This window comes from Chlamydomonas reinhardtii, chromosome 1 (genome assembly GCF_000002595.2).
Source record: "Chlamydomonas reinhardtii strain CC-503 cw92 mt+ chromosome 1, whole genome shotgun sequence".
Classification (NCBI taxonomy): domain Eukaryota; kingdom Viridiplantae; phylum Chlorophyta; class Chlorophyceae; order Chlamydomonadales; family Chlamydomonadaceae; genus Chlamydomonas; species Chlamydomonas reinhardtii.
In genome coordinates this window covers 2317157-2339089 of record NC_057004.1, presented here as the reverse complement: position 1 = coordinate 2339089, position 21933 = coordinate 2317157, and the positions used below count along the sequence as shown (strand labels likewise).

The 21933-nt window shown below is 62.0% G+C and overlaps 2 protein-coding genes across 2 annotated transcripts; both read right to left on the bottom strand.

Moving 5' to 3' along the window:
- Positions 1-10: 10 nt before the first annotated feature.
- On the bottom strand, positions 11-11863 carry CHLRE_01g012750v5 (uncharacterized protein). The gene is made up of 24 exons (XM_043058337.1): positions 11295-11863; positions 10557-11126; positions 10016-10317; positions 9558-9707; positions 9141-9276; positions 8827-8939; positions 8429-8645; positions 8217-8267; positions 7873-7959; positions 7510-7585; positions 7210-7361; positions 6775-7015; positions 6377-6624; positions 5988-6168; positions 5568-5800; positions 5312-5361; positions 5118-5201; positions 4760-4973; positions 4337-4615; positions 4063-4224; positions 3723-3896; positions 3332-3590; positions 2998-3222; positions 11-2841 (listed from the first exon to the last, which is right to left on the bottom strand). Exons 1-24 carry the CDS (start codon positions 11370-11372, stop codon positions 1355-1357), a joined length of 5769 nt encoding a protein of 1922 aa, XP_042928251.1. The 5' UTR covers positions 11373-11863; the 3' UTR covers positions 11-1354.
- Positions 11864-12174: 311 nt separating this feature from the next.
- Positions 12175-21772, bottom strand: CHLRE_01g012700v5 (uncharacterized protein). Its single transcript, XM_043058336.1, has 24 exons — positions 21316-21772; positions 20977-21138; positions 20565-20773; positions 20173-20271; positions 19845-19997; positions 19595-19721; positions 19313-19450; positions 18982-19169; positions 18642-18780; positions 18428-18505; positions 18138-18287; positions 17719-17962; positions 17461-17568; positions 17075-17202; positions 16829-16918; positions 16642-16702; positions 16399-16487; positions 16112-16255; positions 15938-15987; positions 15652-15735; positions 14964-15429; positions 14141-14768; positions 13749-14018; positions 12175-13618 (listed from the first exon to the last, which is right to left on the bottom strand). The coding sequence occupies exons 1-24, from the start codon at positions 21412-21414 to the stop codon at positions 12675-12677; spliced, it is 4848 nt and encodes a 1615-aa protein (XP_042928250.1). The 5' UTR covers positions 21415-21772; the 3' UTR covers positions 12175-12674.
- Positions 21773-21933: the final 161 nt, after the last annotated feature.

Below are 21933 nucleotides of genomic sequence, written 5' to 3'. Positions count from 1 at the left end.
GAATGTCCTGATGATGTATTACAGCATGTAGCATACAGACACGAAGAGGTGAACCGAAATACCCAAAGAAATTGGGCGCAAACATGGGCACGCACGAGAGGCAGATCGGGACCACCCCCTCACCGCTCGCCTGGCATGCCCGTCCACGCGCAACCTGGAGCGCGCAACACGGGAACACGTATGTTCATGCGCATGAGCTATGAAATTGATCTACATCAACGGGTGCAAGTAGTGTCGGCGAGCATCCGTTTGCAACCTGCTCGCTTGCGGGTTCGCCCAGGATGGCCCCAGACAAACATCACCTTGAGTAACGGTCCCTGCCATGGACTTTTTTTGGTTACCTCGCAACACTGGATGCAATAAATGCTTTGTGGCTGTATGTCCATAGCAGTACGGTACGCGCTCGCACTTAGCCATTTCGCCCAACCGGATTCGACCGGCCGTGCTGCACAGCGCTGCATGTGGGTGATGCAGCCCAGAACACTCTACTGGTCTATCCCAGCATGTTCACACACATAATGAATGCAGCGTTCCTGTATTTCAAGGAAGCTTGCTGAGCCACCAAGCGTTGCCCCAACTCCTCACTCACAGTGAACCACAGTGTACCGTAAACACGCAACGTGCATGCAGTGCAATGCATGCTTAATCCCCACGTTTAGCACAAACAGATAGACCTGCCGATAAGCGGTTCCTATCTGAGTATAAACCTTGATACCAACTCAGTCAAAATCCTCACTCGTGCACACGTTGCGGGGTACTTTTGTACGGATAGTGCCGCGCACCGTAACAGCTCCAAGCCAAGTTAGTGTGTCTGTACGTTATTCAATCAAAGCCAATTCAAGGGTGATGACGCCATGCTCACGCACGCACGGGAAACACTTATGGCTTTGCCCAGCAACACCTTTGCGCACAGCGGTAATCAAGTCAGGAGCTCAGGAAGCTAGCGTGGGAAGCTAGCCAGTCTCAGGTCAAAGTAGGCTACACAAGTGCAGCGTTGTGGAACGCTCGTGACAGTTAGTCCACACCTGAGTGTTGTGCGATCGGACGCAATGCAACAGGTGTTGCTTTGCTTGCCCTTCCATCCATTTATCGTCCACCCCGTGCAGGACCAGCTTCAAAGGCCGACACATGACTGGAAGAACACATCGCAGATATCACAGATATCACACATTGTCAGCAATGCAAGCCCCCATATCCAAAACATAAGGCAATGCACACTCTCCACTCCCCCGAAGTCTTTCGTCTTCGAAGCATAACAGGTGTTCCGAGCCATGTCGAGCTCAATTTCTTGCCTTACAATACCCAATGAAGATTGCTGAAAGTGCGCATGCATCCGGCGCACTTCCGGTGCCGCTTAGGGCACGGGCGACAGAGGCCCTGCCGCAGCAGCGGCTGCGCCCGCCGCCGCAGCAGCACGGAGGCCGAGGCCGCTGCCAGTCATCACGGGCGAAACAAGGCCTGTGCTGTGGGTGCTGTTGCTAAGGCGCCGAAAGCTGCCACCACTAGCAGAAGTTGTAGCCGCCGAACCTGTAAGACCCGTTGCCATCGTGGCACCCATGCTCACGCCCGCATGGCTGCCTGCCGCACCGCCGACGCCGCCGGTGCCAGCACCGACGCCGCCCAAGCCAGCTGTGCCGGCATAGCTGAGGCGCGATGAGTCACGCCGCATTCGTGACATGGTGCGGCCGCCGCCGCCACTGACATAGCCGTGGCCGCTTGCAGGCCCCGTGCCCAGCAGCCTTCCGCTGCCCTCGCCGCCTACCGGGTTGAAGCCGTCTGCTGCGCCCGCCGTCTTGGCCTGCATCAGCGACGTCTCACTCCTCCTGGCAAAGCTGCCCGCACCGCTGGATGCTGCGGCACCAGTGGCAGCAGTGGCCGCAAGGTACGACTCGATCTCATCCGCCTCTCCCGCCAGTGCGCTTGCGCGGCGCGGGCTGCAGGGCATCAACAGCACGTTGCTCAGTGACGCCACTGGGCTGGGCGCTGCATGCCCCACTGGCGACAGCAGCTGCGTGTGATTCTGCCGCGTCGCGCTGTGCAGCAGACGGGCGCTCTGGGCCGCCGCCAATCCAGCGCGTCCACTGGCAGGGCGCGACCCACTGTCTGTAGCTGCTGGGCCCATGCCGCCGAGACATGGCGGCATGGCATCGCTCCCTGTGAACGTGCTGCTACCCGCACGGAAGCTGCTGCGCCTGCTGCCGCCACCCACAAACAAGCCGCCGCCCGTCATGGCTGCTGGGCCGCCGGGGGGTCCGGGCGGCATCACTGGCAGCAGCGGGCTTCCCAGGCTGCCCATACTGGGCAGGGCGACGCTGTACTGCTGCACAGCTGCTGCACTGAAAGGCCCCAGGCCCCCGCCTGGCTCGGACGCAGACGCTCCGTCTCCAGCACCGAGCTGCCGTTGCTGCTGCAGCTGTTGCTGTTGCTGCTGGTGGCGCGCTATGCTCGCGGCCAAGCTGCTGAGGTGGGCCGTGGAGCCGCGTGGCGTGCCGGGAAGGGGGCTGTCCTCTCCGCAGTCGCCGCCGCCTGCCAACACGTCTCCAGCACTGACCGCCGAAGGAAGGCCGACCGCCAGCAAGTCAGCACCAACGGTGGGCGTTGCACTGCCGGCGAGGCCAGCGGATTCCGTGCCTGTGCGCTGTAGGTTGGCAGCTGACGCACTCGTTTGCAGCGCGGCCGACGTGCCAGCTGTGTCAACCGAGGCCAGTGAGGCGAAGGGTGATGGCTGCATGCGGCTGCCGCCCCCCAGTGCCGCCGCAGCTGTAGCGGCAGCCATGGCTGACGCAGGCCCCTCTAAAGAGGCATGCTTGCCAGGAGAGGGCGAGCCCAGGCGGCTTTGACCTGGTGGGGAGGCAGTAGCACGCAGACAGCACCAATGCTTAAGCCACACACCGCATTTCGCACATGTGTGCAATGCGCGCGGCGCAGTCCGGCACAGCAGCTAGCGTCACATGATGAGCACGCAGGCGACATTAGCAGGGCCGGGCCCTCGCTCACCGCGGGTGGGAAGTGGCGACGCTATGGGCTCCGATGGCAGGCCACCGGCACCAGACCCCTGGCGACGCAACAGGGAAGGACTGCGGTGCCCTGCCGCTGCCGCTGCGGACTGCGGCATGGCATTAAAGTTCTGCCCCAGCAAGCGCTCTCCGCTGGCTCCACTGCGGCTTAGCGGCGGTGTGCCTGCAGTCTCGGCGGCAATCGGGTCGTCTGCCAGGGCCAGTCCTGCTCAGTGCACAGTGGGGCAAGAAATGAGTATCAGCATCCGTGCTTGTGATGGGTGAGCACTACTTCTATTAAACGTGGACAGTCGTGCCCCAACACGTCCACCAACCTTCATCGGCCGCTGGTGGCGCCGGCGGCGGCGGCGCCTCGACCGGCCCCCAGCGCAGCACCGCCAGTGCGGCGATGGAGCTCAGCTTGGTGCCAGTGGCGGTGACGGCCCAGGACAGGTACTCGTGCACCGCCCGCACACGCGGCTCGCTGGGCTGTGCCGCCAGCGCCGCCTCAGCGACCTGCAGCGGCGTGCGGCCCGCGCCGTCCACGGCCGCCAGGTCAGACACCGCGCCGCCCTGCTCCACCAGGCGGCGCACCTGCAGCGATGCACGGAGGGCAGATTGAAACACGCAGCTGTACAAATAACAACCAACAGGGTGGCATGAGAGCTACTAGAGCAATCAGAATCAGGTTGCCGGGAGCGTCCCGAACCGGACACTCCTGCTTACCACTGCCAGATGCGCATGGATGGTTGCGATGTGTAAGATCGTGCCCTCAGGGGCCCTGCCACCCAGCTGTGATGCCGAATCACCGGGGCAGGCGCCGACGGCAGCCACACCGGCGGCTAGCATGGCGCCAATCACGATTGCATCGCCTTGCTGCGCTGTGTTCCGTAGCTCGGCCTGTGGTGATGAGAAGACATAGGAGCCCCATCAGCTCAAATGTGCAACGCGCGCAGGAAGCTTGCATGCAGCCATGCTGCTACAGCCTTAACCTCAGGCAGAGGAACCGCCCATTTCGCGGCATGCCCGCAGTCGGCATTCTGGGCTGAGCAACAATGCCCCTCACCCGCAAGTGCCGGGCGCGAGGGTCCTTCAGCGTCACCCCCACAGCCCGTAATGCGGCCACAGTGGCCTCGTGCCCCACACGTGCCGCCTCCAGCATTGCGGTGGGCGCTGTGCGCTGCAGGGCGTCGGTGGGCATGTCGGGCAGGAGCACCTCCACCACTGCCTGTGAATCCATGTGAGTGTGTGTACGTGATGCTTTGTGGCTGCGTGCACATGGGAACTCCGAGTGCGCAGTACATGGCATCAGCAGCCATTCAAGTATGCCCCTGCCTCACCGTGTGCCCCTTGCTTGCCGCCAGCATGAGTCCGGCGAAGGCGCAGCCCGCCGCCTCGCCAGCCTGGTAGCCGCCCGCCTCGCGCAGCTTGGCGGCATCGCCCAGGCCGCACCAACCCATGTAGTCCTTGGCAGCCTGCTGCCGCTGCCGTAGCTCGTCCTCGCTTGAGCTGTTGTTGTGGCTGCGCCGCTTGCGCTTCGAGAGGCCCTCCAGGTATGCCACCACGGGGGCGGCGCCCACCCGACGCGCCTCGTCCAGGGCTGTGTTGCCCCACCGGTCCTGCGGATCAGTTGGTAAGGTGGTTGCACATGCGAGGTGCCCGCGTGTTGTCCGCGTGCGTGTGAACCCAGGGTGAGGCAGTGGATTCAGACTCGCTCGGCGCCGATCTCCAAATACGGTACCAAGAGGGCAGAAACTGCGCACCTGGAACTCGGGATCTGCGCATCCGTCCTCGATCAGGATCTTTACGGCCGCCAGGTTGCCCTCGGCGCCGGCGATGTGCAGCGCGCTGCGCTTGTCGTAGTCGCATGAGTCCGGCGGCGCGCCCGCCCGCAGCAGCCGCTTGAGCTTGACAAGGTCTTTGCGGTAAACGGCCGTGCACAGGTCCGATGCCACCGCCAGGCCCTCCGCACCCAGCCTGCAGCAGCGCAGGACAGCGAAGGAAGAAGAAGCGTAACAAATCGCACGCACCAGAAACACAGCACAACAGGATACCGGGGCCACGTGAGGCGCGTGTGCCTAAAGCATGGACACCGGGTTCTGCTTTCCATTTATCACTCACTCGGCATCAAAGGCGAGCATCACGTCCACAATCTTGTCGTGTGCGCCTTTGGCCGCCTCCGCCATAGCGCTGTTGCCGAAGGCGCTGCACGCGAGCACACGAGAGCAGAGCCACAAGCAAAATAAGGCCAGAACGAGAGATGTACCCAGATTGCTACTTTCTTGTACAGCAGGCGCCTTGCCGATTACACTCACTCGATCCTGTTCTTGTCTGCGCCGGCCTGGAGTAGCAGGCGCACGCACTCCTGCGCACACGGGTGAACGGGTTGATTGCGTGTCGCAAGCTAGCAGGTGCGTAGCGAGGCATGTGCGTAGTCACACACGCACTTGCATTCCAATGCCTCCCATATCAGCTAGACCCGACGCATACCATCCGGTACCAGCGACAAAACTTTGGCGCCGTGCGCGCATCAAGAAAAGCACCCAATATGCGTCCAACAACCCCACATACCAGGTGGCCCTTCGCCGCTGACAGCATCAGCGCCGTACGGCCATCATAGTCTGCGGTGTTGGCATTGATGCCCTGGCCCAGCATTGTGCGCAGCGACTCCAGGTCGCCCTGGGCCGCCGTGTTGAGCAGCTCAAACGTGCGCTTCTCGTCCACCTTGCGCACGTGCGCAGCAGTGGTGCTGCGAACGTCGTCCAGCCGCGCCAACATCTCAATCTGCGGCTGCGTCAGCGCATCTGCAGGCGGAAGCAGCAGCGCGCAGCAAGGAACCGAGCATGAGGAAAGCAGCGTGTGCGTGAGGCGCGGGACCGAGCACACACGCGAGTGGAGCGAGTCACGCACGGTACCACCTGGAGTCACATCAAGAAGAGCACGTGCCCTAGCGAGGATTGCTAGCTTTGTCGGACGCACGGACGCACGCACCACGCGTGTCGGCAACCTCGATGGGGTCGAGGCCGGTGATGGCAGCGCTGTCGCCCTTGACCAGTGCCAGCGCCACACACAGCTGCTCGGGCGTGAGCTGGTTCTTGGTGGCGGCCTTGCGCAGATTTTCATCCACGGCGTCCTCTGTGGCGCGCTGCAGGTTCTCCAGCACAAGGCGAGCCTGTGGGGGAGGTGGCGGCCGAGGGGCGTGCGTGGTGAGTGGGCCGGGTGGGTGGGTAAGGTTGTGCGTGGGGGCGGATGCATGTGGGTGTGCGCATGTGGTGGGAGGTGAGACGCCGGCGGCGCCACACCCTCCGATGGTGGTGGGCCCTTGCAAGGGGTCCCAACATATCATGCTTGTGCGCACGTGTGCATAGGCGCACACACACCTGCTGTGGGAACTGCGTCATGAGGAGCTCCCAGGCCGCGCGCGGCAGGCTCAGCACGCGCACCGGCGAGGTCCCCACCACCGACTCATGGCACGCGCCCTCGGTGAAGAATGCGATCTCTGCCAACGCGTCGCCAGTGCCCTTCTTGGCGCTCACAAACTTTCCAAACTTCATCTTGGGCCCGCCTGACGGGGCAGTGCCGCCGCCCGGGGTGCTGCTCACGTCAACGACGCCTGGCGACACAATGCCTGCAGTTGATTGAAGGGGCATGCTTGAGGTAGGCGTGCCATGACGTCTGTGCACAACGCAGGAGAGGGTGCCAGTGTGTGCAGCATGCGCGGCGACTGGCGCTGTTGCCAGAGATGGCTGCTACGCTTTAGCGTGAATACACCACTCACCGCCGCCGCCGGTGCTGCTGTCGTCAAACAGCTTGACCGAGTTTTGTCCGGCGCTGAACGACACGCCCAGCCCGCCGCCGTGCACGCTGCTGGTGAAGGACATGCCGACCTGGGTGCCGAATGCGGCGGAGACGCCGCTCACGGCGGACGAGCCGGGCGCCCGGGCGCCGCCCTGGCTCACCATCACCTCGCCCGCCACGATGATGAGCAGGTCCACAACATTGTCGCCCTCAGTCAGGACCTGTACAGAGGAGAGGCACAGAAAGGAGGGAGAATCAGCAGGAGGGAGGTACGCGCGTGTGGGTTAGCGTCAAGGACCAAATAGAAGACGGCGGCGGGCGGGCGGGCTCTCATCAGTCCCTGTTGCTGGAACCCTGCTGCTGGAAGCGCCAACTTCCACGGTAGTCCATAGAGTGCATACGCACGCACACACACCTCCACTCCGGGCAGGAACAGCTCAACGCGAGCGGCCGTGATCAGTGCGTCCAGGAAGCGCCGGCTGCACTTGCGGAACAGGTAGCAGCCCTTGACCGGCTCCAGGTACAGGTGCCGCAGAGCACGGCGGCGGATGGTGGTGGGGTAGATAGCTGCGGTGGAGGTGCGAAGGGATGTTGGGTGTGAAGCGGTGTGTGTGAGCCGAGCGAGGGCAGGGAAGCATCGGCTGCTTGGGTGGGGGTAGGCGGGGGCGGTCCATGCAGGACTCGGGCCTAGGAAACAAGCAGGCCATCCACTTACACAGAACCTTGTCATCGCCGGCGTGTGCGGAGTCGAAGTTGACCTCAAGATGCTCCTTCATGGCTGATTGCAGTTTCTGCAACAGGTGCGCCACATTTACTTTAGGCATTGCTATTGGCGTGGGGTTAGCTGTTGGTAGGGGGGCTTCCGTCCCTCACCACAGATTAGGTTACACCCGCCCGCCACCACCCATACACACATACACGGGCTTTCGCTTCGTATTTAAACACACACACACACACACACACACACACACACACACACACACACACACACACACACACACACACGCACGCACGCACGCACGCACGCACGCACACACGCGCCGCCGACCGAGTCTTCAGCTGACGCGTCCCGCCCCACCTCTGGCAGCTCGTTGTCCTGGCTGTACTCATTCAGGTTCTCCATACTCTCGCGGAAGGCCTTGCTGTGCTCATCGGCCTTGACCATCTGCGAGAGAGAGCGGCACGCAGGCAGGGCCACGTGCACGGCAAGGTAAACCCTCCTGTGGAAGGAACGTTCACTCGCACAAGCACGCGGGTCCCCGTACGTCCGCCCCCTCGACACACGGGCCATCCAACAGGCTGCCGGCCCGAAGCTTGCAGCCATGTCCCTCCACCGCGTGCCCAGATAACCAGGCCCCGCCCCAGGCCCCGTCCCCGAAAACCCCAGGCCCCGTCCAAGGCCCCGCCCATTCAGTCACGCACCATGATGGTGACGGTGCCGATGATGTAGGCAGCCAGAAACAGGTTGAACATCTGGGGGGGAGGTAATGAGGGTTGCGGGCTGGTGCACGATGGCGAGGAAGTGCAAGCGAGGAGTGAGCATCATACGCGAAGCTGCACACAGAGCAAGGACCACACGTATGTACGCGTCCAGCGACATGCACGCAAGCAACACGCGCAACGCACGCACGCACCAGGTACACGATCATGACCGCCATCTCGGTGATGGTGTACGGAAACAGCGCCGCGTCACCCATTGCCGTAAATACGGTGGTACTGAAGTACAGCGCCATGATGTACTGCTGCCACACCGGCCGGCCGCGGAACAGCTGCGAGTTGCGGCCGATCCACGTCTGCGACCCGAAGTTGCCCTCCTGGTGCGCGATGTGGTAGAAGACACACGCGGCCCAGCTGCGGGAGAATAAGGGATAGAAATAGGCGGGAAGGTACGTGTGCACTGATGCCAAGGGGCTTGCAAAGCATACTGAAAACAGTGGTAGAGTGGATGGGGACGCGGGCGCGGTAAGCGGTGTGTTATGAAGCGGTGGTGATGGATCGGCAAATGCGCAGCAGGTCTCCCAGACAAACTTACTGGATGGTGAAGAAGACGTAGGTATAGTTGCGCAGGATCATCAGCGCCCCCTGGCTCAGCACCATGCGGTAGTCCAACAGTGAGTAGAGCTCGAAGATACGGTACACGCGTGTCTGTAGCATGGCAGGCACAGCAGTGGGAGGGCATGTGGGGTGGGGTGTTAACAAAATAAGCGCGGGGCGATCGAGGGGGGTTGCCAAGTCACATGACCCCGTCCATAGAGTTGCTGCGAGCTCGCACGCATGCATGCACAACATGATCACACATGCATGCACAACAGGCAAATGACTAAACACACGCGCACACGCACGCACCAGCGTGAGAAGCTTGAGCCAGTCAATCCATTTTGACGCGCTGTCTGACACCTGGCCGCCGTTTGCGGCGCTCACAATGGCGTAGGTGATGGAGTCGTACGGCAGACAGCCCAACAGGTCCAGCCAGAACTTCCAGCTGCGACCAGCGAGGGAAACAGAAAGAAGGATGGCACTGATGAAATAGACTGCGCAAGAGCGCCACATGCCAGCCCGCCAGTCGCCTCGCCGTATGTATGTGCATACCTGCGCGCCCCGCACACGCATATTGCGCACAGCGCGCACACACCCGGCCCCCGTAGCCGACCTCCCAGGCCTGGCTTCGACGCATTTGTTGTCAAGTACCGTATGTATCTGGCAGTCAGCCCGTCCCACATTGCGTGTTATACCGTACAAAACGCACTTGCCATGTTCCCTCACCTGCGCATGTAGTTCACAGCCATAGCCGGCTGCGTGCGCACGGGCACGCCGGTCTCGGGGTCGTCAAAGCCCACAGTGAACTTCATGGCGAAGTCCAGCAGGAAGGTGGCCAGGATAACGTACTCGATCGGGTCCAACCAGACGGACAGCCTGTCGGAAGTTGTGCCGCCCCACGCGACGTTAGGTACGCGGACATGCGTTACGGTCTGTAACTACTGCTGGAAGGAGTCCCATGCCTCGGCCACGCGCAGGCACACATGCGGTGCAAATCCATGCATGCATGCACGCACGCACGTACATGACCTACAGGCGAGGTGCCACACGTACGGCAGCCAAACCGAAACGGGGCCGCAGCACGAGTGCGCTCCGGTAGTGTCGGCTGCCCAGGCATGCACCTCGCCCATCCCTGCACCCCGCCCATCAAACAATCCTGACAGCAGCTCGCTCCCCTGGCTCACCCGGAGACGTAGTCTGAGTCCCGGAAGGCTAGGTAGAAGGGCTCAATCCAGCAGCTGAGGATGGTGATGGCCACCGCCCACAAAAACCAGTAGAGCGCATACCAGCGCGCGTCGGGATCAATGGCAAAACGCGAGAGCAAGGCATTGATCGCCGTCAGAGCGCGGTGCAGAGGGCTGGCGGCCTTCGCCGCCTCCGCCTCGGCCGCCGCCGCCGCCTCCTGCTCAAACTGGATGATGGCTCCGATGTGAACGCCGCCGCCGCCGTGGGGCATTCCGGTGCTCATCTTGCGCGAGCGCGCCGCCTGGTGCGGGCAGCATCGAACAGCACACATAGCATTGACGCGTTTTCTTAACGCTCCGTGCCGCACTGGCTTGCTTGCTGACAGCTAGGCGTCAAGGCAATGCAGTCGCCGTACATGGTGCAAGCCGGGTAGCCTGCTACAGTGTATATCCCAGCATCCCAGGTTGGCCCACGAGTCTGGCATTGCCGCCCTTACCCCTGCTACAGTGCTTGCAGGCCCAAAACATCGAAACCACGCACCATTGTACGGCTGGCCATAGCCGCATTGCCGGCACGCTTCCACGGGCTGCGCGTGCCGCCGTGCGCCGAGCCGCCGCCGAGCGCGAGGAACGACATGCCGCCGTGCGTGGAGCCGAAGCCGCTGCCGGCGCGAACTGACCTGTCTTTGCTCCCATCACCGCCCGCCTCAGACCCTGCCTCTGAGGGCGGCTGGCCGCCACCGAACATGGATTTGGAGCTGGTGTTGGCGCTGAGGTAGGCCGCCCCGCCGGCAACCGAGACGTCCAACACATTGCTGTCCAGTTTCAGTGGCGGCGGATTGAAGCTGGCATGCCCGCCGTTGACACCGACGCTGGCCAAGCCGTTGCTGCTGGGGTTGGCTGGTTCGGTCGGCTCCCAAGCACGGCCGCTGCTGGTGCCGTTTCGGGTGCCTGCAGCGCTGGAGGCCTGAAGCAGCACGTCCGCCACGCGCGCGCCCTTGCCGAACCGCTTCGAGTGCAACGCAGCAAACAAAGGCGGCGCATCTTGGCCGTGGTTGGCACTGCTAGCGCCTGTGTCAACCCCAGTGGCCGGTCCCCTATGTTCAGGGCTCTGCGTGTGCCGAGCGTGCAGGTGGCAGGGAGTAAGCCAAAGGACGCGGGTTGTGCCTGAGAGTGAGAGTCAGGACCCCCAAGTGCGAATACCGGCACGTCCCGAAAGGAAGCGTTCATATGGTTGCGCAAGACTTACAACGCCCTCAAACACGCACGACGCGCATACCTGGGGCCGGCTCTCGATAACATCGTCCGCGACGCAGTCAGCCAAAGCTGCGGCCGCAGCACGCTCCAAGCTGTTCATTAGGGTAAAAACACCTGATGTTTGACCTTACAATAGGTATCGGCCAGGATGCATGCTAAGGCTCTGAACGGCAGCACTTCTCAATCGATAGGCGCCCTGACAACGGAAACTCATTGTGACATATTGCTGGCGCGTGGGATAATGTCCTTGTCGCTATTGAAAGCAGATTTGGTTTGCACACGTGCACCGCCGCAGTGTTGCTAAGGGTTTCCTGGCAAAGGTCAGGTGTAGTCCTGTCGATGAATATCATAAATGTGAAGTTATGGATGCTTTCCAGGTTACAGCTTCGGGCCCTTCGTTGGCGACGCTGGACTTTCTCCAGTCGGACTCGTGCCTCAGATGGGCTTTCAAGATAACACCTGTTTGATATGCCTGCGCGTCTTTGTTATACTACCTAATATTTAGCAGCTGTTGACCAGCGAAACCGCCACCGGCCGCGATCGCAGGTTCGTAGGGGCTTTGGGCAAAGCTTGCTTTCAGATTTCTGTGATAGATTGAAGCCTATAACTCACGAAAACTGTGACTACAAGAATGGAGGGCTGCACCGGGCGCCCTCCTTTGGTAGGGTTTCGGTTTCGGGAGTCTCAAAGCTTCCGCTGCTCCTGCTGGTTTTGGATGTGCGCTCGTTTTCCAAAAGGACTCCTTAATCAGCCTCACAATTTTGTCAAGCATGGGTCTGGCGAGGCATGGTGGGGCTAACATTGCAGTCCGCGGACAGGTTGCAGCGATGCCATGTCGAGTCAGTGCACCGCGGTCATGTCTGCCTTTGAAGTAACCCTGTCCAAAAACTCCAACACATCACGTGATACTGCACTTACACATAATGCAACCCCCGGCTCACCCCACACCCCACGGCATCCGCCTACATACGACAACGCACGCAATTCCTAAAACGACAATGGCTCTCGAGTCTTGACATGGATGCTGCCTGCCTTGCTGCCTGACTCAGCAGCGGCATTGCCCGCACAGCGTATTGTCGTGTCCCGATGTGGGGACAGACCTACAATATGATCACTACACATTGCACGCGCGGAATACTCCACAGCACTCCGACTCCAGGTACGGTCGCAGCACGAAGGACGGAATGATATAAACTGAATCAGCCAGACAAAGTAACACAGCATCCAAATCATACATGGCATGAATGCATCAGAGCAGTAATGACGTACGTCCGCTTGCACAAATACAGTAAAGAATGCCCGGGCAGCAGGCTTTTGACAGTACCGCCACGGTGCTTCTCCCAGCACCAGTGTCCAGCACGCTCAGCTAAACGAGGCTTCGCTCACTCCTACCTGTAGCTGGTCACGCACCCGGCGGCGGCGAAAGCTTGTTCAGCTCCTGCTCCAGCGAGCTGGTGCGGCCCTTGGCAAGACCGTGGCCCTGGCTACTAGCATCAGCAGCCCCACGCCTCCCGTCCATAGCCATCACAGGTGGTGCGGGGTCCATGGACGCCGCTACGCCGCCGGCCGCCAACGCGGGCTTGGATAGGAACTGTTCTAGGTCGTCGTCATCCTGCTTCTCCTGTGGCGCAGGCGCAGTGGCGGCAGGTGCGCGGGGCGAGCGCATGGGAACCGTAATGCCAGTCGGCAAAGGCTGGTTGCTGTTGCCGGTCACAGGGCGGCGAGTGGAGGCAGCGGCGAGTGCCGCCGCCGCTGCGTCCGTCTCAGCCGCCAGCTGTAGCATCGCGGCCTGCGCCGGGGTCTTGGGCCGACTTGCACCGCTGCCGCTGAAGCTGAGTCCCGGCGGCAGCACAGCAAGCGCCGGCTGCGCAGCTGCGGGCGCTGACCCGACACCGGCGATTCGAAGTGCCGAGATTGTGCTGGGCGCAGCAGCCGTTGCACCTCCTGCCGCTACGGCATCTCCTCCGGTGGAACTGGTTGTGCTGGCGGCGACGGGTGCGGTGCCGGTGTCTCCCGCACCCGTGATGTTGTCAGTGTTGTTGCGGCTGCGCACCGCACTGCCCAGCTCGCCGCCCTCGTCCTCAAGGAGCACCGGCAGCGCCAGGGGCCGCTGGGCTGTGCCGTGCGCTTGGTGCTGTGAGTGCAGTGCGGCGACGGAGAGCGAGGCGGCCGCTTCCGCACCGCCAAGCACGGAGACAGCGGCGGCGTTGGGGCGTCCGGCCGCCTCGGCTCCAGTCGTGGCGGCGCCAGCAGTGGCAGTGGCAGTGCCTGTGCCCGTGCTTGTGCCGCTGCGTTGCTGGGCGGATGTGGGCCGGCTCCCAGGGTTTACGTAGCCCTCATTGGTGACTGCGGGCATACATTCAGAACAACGTGAAGCAATTTCAGCCGTTGAGAGGACTTCTAGCACAGCGCCCATCCCGGCATCCCACCATCCGAGCATGCAACTGGGGCTGCTAACGACTGGAGAGTAACTTACGTCGAGTGCCGGTCGTGAAGGCACGCAGTGTGGAGGAAGCGTTCCGAGACAGGCTGCGGTTGCGCTGTGCCGACTGCAGGCGTGAACCCGCCAACCCAGCCAGGCCCGCCGACACGGCCGCGCCGCTGACGCCGGACTTGAAAGAGGTGTGACCGCTGTTGGCATTGGCAGGCATTTGCGCGATGAGGAGGGGCACGTCGTCATCGCCCTCGTCGTCATCAATGTTCACGCGTGAAAGCAGCGGCTTCTTGCCGCCAGTGAATGAATCGCCTGTGAAACGGAGGCGATTGGAGGCATCTGCTGTTAGAATGCAGTTCCGCTCACATGAATAGCAAGAAAGGTAGGTGCAACACTATTACTTGCTGGGCCAGTGGGCCCGCCAGCCCACCCACCTGCACCGGCGCCCCTCTTCGGGCTGCCGCCACCCGCGGTTTCGCCACCCGGCGTGGTGGCACCACTTGCGCCGACGGCTGCGGTCAGGTCGGGCAACGCGCCGAAGCGGCTCACAGCCGCAGCCGCCAGCTGTGCCGCCACGCCTCCTGCTGTGCTTGCCGCCGGAGTGGGCGACACTAGGCTGGCCGCGGTGACTGCCGCCCAGCGCAGGTAGTCCGCAACATCGCTGTGTCGTGCAGCGTCCGCGGCCGCCGCCGGCGTCCTTCCGGCTCCGTCCTCCTGTGCCGGCTTCAAGCCCGCCTCCTCCACTAGGCGCCGCACCATCTCCAGCGAGCCGGTCACCGCGGCGGCGTGCAGCAGACTGCCGCCGCCAGGTCCCGTCGCGGCGGCGGCGTCAACGCCCGCTGCCAACAGCGCCGCCGCCACGCGAATGTCAGCCTTGGTAACGGCGTTGCGTAGAGCGGTGGCGAGGGCCGGGTCGGTGGGGTCAGGCAGGCGCACGCCGGCGGCACGCAGCACGGCCACGACGCCAGGGCTGCCCATGCGCCCGGCCTCGGTGAGCGGGATGAAGCCCTCGCTTTGCAGCACCTCCGGCGCCACCCAGCCCACCAGCACCTCTACCACGTCCTGTTGGCAGTTGGCGGCGTTGGGTTGAACACACAAGACATGCATGTTACACCCACCCAGGGGCATCACCGCCATCTGTGTCACACCCGTTCGTGTCCCGAGTTGATAGCGTCTTCAACACCTGCATTCTGTCAACCTGTCAACCTTCCCTACTGTCAAGTAGCACACGGCCGCAAGCACTCAGCCATCCCGCACCTTATGGCCCTTGGAAGCCGCCAGCACCAGGCCAGTGAACATGCAGCCGGGGGCGCTGTTGGCGACCATGAAGCGCACGCGGCCGGCGTCGCCCAGCCCGCAGGCGGCCAAGAAGTCGGACGCCACCTGCTGCCGGTGCCGCTTGCCCGCAGCGTCAACTTCGTCAGCCTTGAGCAGTCCCTCCAGGTACGCCACCACGGGTGCGGCGCCCACCCGCCGCGCCTCGTCCAGCGCCGTGTTGCCCCAGCGGTCCTGGAAGCCCGGGTCCGCGCCGCCCTCCTCCACCAGCAGCTTGACCGCAGCCAGGTTACCCTCGGCGCCGGCGATGTGCAGCGCGCAGCGCTTGTCGTAGTCGCAGGCGTTGGGCGGCGCGCCGGAGTGAAGCAGGCGCTTGAGCTTAACGAGGTCACCCTCGAACACGGCGGTGCACATGGTGCTGGCCACTGCCATCTCGTCCATGCCCAGACTGCAAGTAAGGGCGGGCGGGCATGAAGTATGTAAGGGCAGACGGCAAGTACGGCCGGCGCACGTTCGCATTACTGAGGCTGATTACTAATAAAGAGTGCTGAGAGCGGGAAGCAAGGGCCGCTTTCGCCCAAGTACGGCAAAAAGTGAGCAAGCGCAAGGACAAGGGCATGCGCATGGTGCGTGGTTTGATGCAGGAGGCTGTCAGCAAGACAAAACTCACGTGCCGCCGTAGCTGAGCAGCAGGTTGATCACGTCGTCGTGCGAGTTCTTGACCGCCTCGGCCATGGCGCTGTTACCGAAGGCGCTGTGAAGAGGCCGAGAGAGGTAGGTGCAACAGGCAGGTAGTGGCAGGAGGCCATTGTCAGCGACGGGTGCAGGAAACACACGCATGGATCCGGGGTGGGGCGGGGGCCACTGGCCAGGCACGCACCGGATGGGCAAGACATGGCAAGCAGCGTTGTGAGTAAACCTTAAACTACAGTACGCACAGCAGCTGCTGTACTCACTCGAGCTGGTCGCTCTTGGCGCCGCTGTCCAACAGCAGGCGCACCACAGCCTGCAAGACATTCACATCGTCCATATGCGTGAGATGGGACCGCCTGAACAATAATGCGTGAGTGCCCAAGGGCTTCCGAGCCCATTCACGCACAAAAGCCCCACATGCACGCGTCAGTACTTACCTCGTGACCGCCCACGGCTGCAAGCATGAGGCCGGTGCGGCCGTCATAGTCCGCCGCGTTGGGGCTCATGCCTTGACTCAGCATGGAGCGCAGGGTCTCTAGGTCACCGTCAGACGCAGCCCCCAGGAAGTCAAAGGTGCGGACCTGCAAGTGGGCGTGCGGTGCCAGCCGTCAGGCGTTGATGGATGGGCGCATGCAAGAAGAAGCTTTGCATGTGCGGTGCACAAAAAGCTGCACGCATGCTTGCGTGTGTGTCTATGCGCGTGCATGCAGCACCTCTGGCGCACCTGGTCGACCTTGCGCACGTGAGAGCGCGCCAAAGAGCGCACATCATCAAGCCGCGTGAGGTGGTCGATCTGTCCTTGCGTAAGGGCCTCTACAAGAATGGATCAGGCGCGAGAGGAGCCGGGTGTTTTGGCAAGATTCACTGCTGGGCAAAGTTGCCAAGATCACACGTGCGTGCGTGCAGTCGGGTAATTCCAGATGCATGTACGGGACCGAAAGCCGCCGCTGGCGTGCATGCCGCGTACCTTGGGCCTGCTCCACCAGTTTGGGGTCGACCTTCTCAATGCCTTGCTTGTCGCGGATGCCCTGGACGGATGCAGACAGCAGACACCAGGAGGGAAAGCTTGGCCAGAAGAATACAAACAAATGTCATTCGCGGCAATGCTGCCGCCACGTGCCCAGTCCGCACGCTCTGCCCAGTACACCACTCACCCGCAGTGCCGTCCGCAGGGCCTCCAGCCGCATGCCGGCACCCTCTGACAGCTCTTTGAGCTCCGACTCCAGCTCCTGATCCGTGTGGTTCTGTGCAATACACACCGTTACAATTGGGGCGCGACACACGCGTTTTAGCGGCTGGCAAGGCTCCGTCGAGGCCCCCAATGTGCGGCAGGGAAGGGCATCCGCAAGCAAACAGCACACAAGAGCACAGCACGTGTACGCTGCAAATCATGCACGCACCTGCATGTTGGTCAGCACCAGGCGCGCCTGCTGCGGAAACTGCTGCATGAGCGACTCCCAGGCGGCCTTGGGCAAGCTCAGCACGCGCACCACGCTCTGCGACATTACCGTCTCGTTTGAGGGCACATCTGCATGCACGGCGCACAGGGGTGGCAGCGCGCATGCACCAGCGGTGAGAAAGCCAGGCCAGGTCCTTGCTTGTCACCTGGCATCGCCGCCGTGTCTGCACTTTGCTGTGCATCTCTCTTTGCCCCCTGCCTACGCTTCAGTACACCCCACAACCCCCAACCATAACGGTTATTCGGCTAGGTCCCATCCATACATCCCACCACTCGTACAGCACGCACACGCACACGCGCACGCGCGCGCACACGCACAGCCCTCACCTGTGAAGAAGGGCACCTCCGCCAGGGCCTCGCTGCTGTACCTTGCCGTGACCTGCTTGTTGCGGGCCAGCTCCAGGAAGTTGCTGTGCACCGAGAAGTCCATGGCGCCTGTGGTCGTGGATGGAAAGTTGTGTTAAGTGGATGTGCATGGTGCGCGAGAGGAGGGCACTAACGTACATGCAGAGTGCTCTTAGCCTCCGATGACAAACAAGCAGTAGCAGTTCGCGTGAACGTCCTTTCAGTAAACGGCGCACTCACTCTTCATGCTGGTGCCACTCATGGTGCGGCCGCCCCCCATGCTGCCGGTGTGACTGGCAGCAGAGCCGTCGCTGCGGCGGCTGTGCGCGGAGCCGTCCTTGCCGTCGCCGCCGTGCTTGCTGTTGCTGGCGCCACTCTTGAACTGCTGGAAGGCGGCGGCCAGGTTGATGCCAGCCTCCGACACCAGCACCTCGCCAGACACCACAATGTTAAGTTCGGTCACGTTGTCGCCCTCGTTCAGAAGCTGTGTTTGATCAAGGTGAAAGGGGACACGGACGGGGTTGTTTGAGGTAGGACGCCGTTGTCGAAGCCCCGCATTGCAGGCACGTGTGATGCGTATGCGCGCGCACCACCCAAGCAGATGCAACGGGGCTGGTGAGACGTTCATCCCGCCGGCGCTGCATGCCCCAGCCACCCACCTGCACTCCCGGCATGAACAGCTCCACTCGCGCGGCTGTGAGGAAGGCGTCCAGGAACCTCTGCTTGCAGCCCTTGAACAGGTAGCAGCCCTTGACCGGTTGCAGGTACAGGTGGCGAAGCACCTTGCGGCGGATGGTGGTGGGGTAGATCTGCGGACAGGGGGACGGACGGCGCGAATGGACTCAGCACCACAGGTTGATCTCGCACCGGATCAGCAGCTTAGGTGCGCCTCTGCTTTTCAGGCAAACAATCTCCTAGGCAGCCCCCCTGGATTGCATCTATCACTTACCCCCAGCACGTTCTCATCGTCGACCTGCTCCGAGTGGAACGTCACCTCCAAGTGCTCTTGCATGGCGCTTTGGAGTTTCTGAGGCGTGTGAGCGGCGAGGCGCAGCGGCCGGTCGTCAGGCGTTGTGATGGGCATGATCGAGCGAGTTGGCTTACAACACGCACGGCAGCAGCATCAGGCAGGCACGCAGGCACGCAGGGCACACATGGCGTACCTCTGGAATCTCGTTGTTGTTGCTGAACTCGTTCAGGGTTGTCATACGGTCGCGGAACTGCTTGCTGCGCTCGTCGCCCTTCACCACCAGCATGGTGACCGTGCCCAGAATGTAGGCGCCCAGAAACAGGTTGAACAGCCTGATGGAGTGGCGATGCGGGTATAGGCATTAAGCGTGCGCGGGAGCATTTTGCATGGCTACGAGTCCGCGAGGCCCTGCTGGCAGCGCAACACGTGGCGCACGCACGCTTGCGCAATCCCCCGCCGCCACCTGTCCTTGCCACCACAGCAGCTGCAAAACATATACAGGCGCGCCGTATATGCCTCGCCGCCGCACTCACAGGTAGAGGATCATGAAGGCTGCCTCTGGCACAGACCCGGCGTAGAGGGAGCCATCGCCTAGGCCCGTGAAGGCGCTGACGCTGAAGTACAGCGACAGAAGGTACTTCTCTGCAACGGACCGGTTCTCCAGCCGCTCGGCGTTGCGGCCCACCCAAGAGCTGGCCGAGAAGCTCTGAAGCGACGCAATCTGTGGGCATGGCATGGCACGGTTCTGAGAGGGTGGGCGCCACGGGGGAGAAACACTGCCGGTAATGCGCAAAGCACAGCAAGACCCGCAAAGACTCTGCGCACTCTGCAGTTACCCGGGGTTTTGTGGCCAAGCGCGCTCACCTCGTACAGCATGCAGGCGGCCCAGTGCGTGCAGAAGAATACGTAGGTGTAGTTGCGCGTGATCATGAGCGTGCCTTGGCTCAGCACCATGCGGTAATCCAGGTCCGCAAACAACTCGAAAACCCGGTACAGCCGGGCCTGGTGGTGGGGACGTACGTGCGTGCGCAACAGGGCAAATTCAGCAGCAGGCGGGTTCCGTTCCGGACTATGGAGGCCCCTGCTGGGATAAATGAAAGCACTGTGCGCACATGCATGGTGACCGCACATGCATGCCGCACGCACCAGGTGCAGCAGCTTGAGCCAAGCCAGACCGCGCAGGACGTGGTCGCTGGCACCAGCCGCCGCCAGCGGCTCCGTGACAATCCAGTCCAGCGGGAACCAGCCCAGGACGTCAAAGTAGAACTTCCAGCTGTTGGCACGTGCAGGCGACAGGGCACAAACCGTTGAGCGTCGACTTCCAAGTCTCACTTTCCACAGGAGCGTAACAGCTGCTGTCCTGTCCATTCGGAAACACGCAACTGTGCATGCCCACCTCTTGGCGTAGTGCTTTGCGATGCGTGCGCGAGAGGTGACCAACGCGCCGTCGTTGGGGTCAATGAAGGCGACCAGGAACTTCATCACGAAGTCAGCGGTGAACACCGCTGTGCCCAAGAACTCCACAATGCCGAACAGGTCCGAGTAGGGGCTGCAGAATGTAGGGGAAAATCAGAGGGGTAGCAAGGTTGGTAACATGAAATATGCAGGGGCATTACGTGGTGAATGAGCCAAGGACCGCCTGCAAGGTTAGGCGCTTGGGCCACTTGATGGGAAAAGGCGACAAATCCTGGCAGGACACAGTCAGACGCCATCGCGACACTCACTAGAGCAGGGCGCCGGGCTCCATGAATGCGAAGTGGAAGGGCAGCACCCAGCCGCTGAACAACGCCACCACCACCGTGGCGTAGAACCAGTTCTGGTACCTGCACAACGTGTGTTTGCGACAAGTGCGGAGGAGAGGGGAGGCCGCGAACGGGAGTCGTGCGCGTGCGAAAACTAGGGTTTGTAACCAGAAACCCTAACGGTAACTCGGTTTCGCCGTTTGCACGGAGGTTTTCTCTGTACGGCAGCCCTGCAGATTTCGTGGTATCGGCTCCATCACCCAAAAGCACCAGTTCCAGACCTTGCGCTGCGGGCGCACACAGAAACCTTCACAGCCCTTCCCGCCCGCAACAAAACTAACGAAACCGTCCGCCCAGGGCCATTCACTACTCACCAGCGCATGCCAGGCTTGATGACCATGGCCTGGTTGATCTTCTGGCAGCGTGCCTTGAATTGGTACCACAGCGTCTGCTGTTGCTGGTCCTTGCGCAGAATCCCCCACGGACCCGCCTCCGCGCCCTCCCCACCCTCGTCCTCATCCTTGCCCAGCTCGTCTTCCAAGCCTTTAAGCGATGGCGATTTCGCAAATGACGGGCGGCGCATCTGCATATGCAAAATGTCATCGTGGCGATTGGGATTTGGGACGGCAGCGTGCGTGCAGGGGTTCCTCCGTTCCTGCTGAGCGGCTCCGCACGCCCTCTCGGGGTGGCCGCTGCAGTTGTGCTCCTGTGTACCCAGCGATGCCGCCCGCTCACGCCACGCAAGTCCAGAACCCGAGGGCCCTTTCGCCTTAGGAGTGTACTCACCGACTTCGCGGCAAACTGCGCCGCAAGCCGGTTGTACTGCTTGCCTCCCTTCGTGGAGCCGTCACCCATCCCACTTTTCGTCCGCGCCATGCCATCAAGGTCCTCCGGCGTCGCGACATCCACAACCGTGCTGATTCGTAGCTGACGAAAGGAGCGGTCTCCCTGTTGGCAAAGACACAGGTCGATTCACATCAGCGCGGCCTAAGAAGGCCTAAAACCCTATCCCTTGCCTGCCGAGTCACTGCTCGCATTCGTAAAGTTATCGCCAACAAAGCACCAGATAATAGATCTTTTAGGATTGCACCAGTTCCCTCCGTTTAGGTCATTCAAGCAACTCACCCGCACCGACTTGTCGGCGCCTTCGTTGAAGTCGCCCGTGTCAACTGGGACGACCGACGCCTTCGCAAACTTGACCCCGCTATGGAGCGACGAATCCATCTTAATCGGTTGACACACACCGAGCACGTGTGCCGGTTTCCCAGGCGCCGGTGTTCAATCGAGCAGCGCCGTCAAATTCAGAATCATAGAAGCAAGCTGATCGCTAGTACAGTAAGGAGTTGGTAATTATGCCTTAGAAACCCGTGCCTGTGCGGCACTAGGAACTTCGGACCTTAGGCCAGGGTGGGCGAGCTGCATCGCGTTATCCTAATTCCTGCAGCTAAGGTAACTTCTAAGAAGCCGTCTTATGCTACTTGCGAGGGCGCAGAGACGTCATTATGTCACTGCGGCAGCGATCGCGATGCAATCACGTGGCTGTGAACTGCCCCCATGCCCGGGCGTTCGCCGGAGGGAGGGGAGTAGTCGATTCCGAGCAACGTTGTAAAACTACCCTAAGTAGAAGACAGCTGCAACACCGGCGCCACGTGGCGGGGAGGGGAGGCGCGATGGGGACAAGTGGCAGAGCCAGCTCCCTAGCCCTCAACCCCGCAAAATGCATGTCACTGGGTGCGCGGGCCC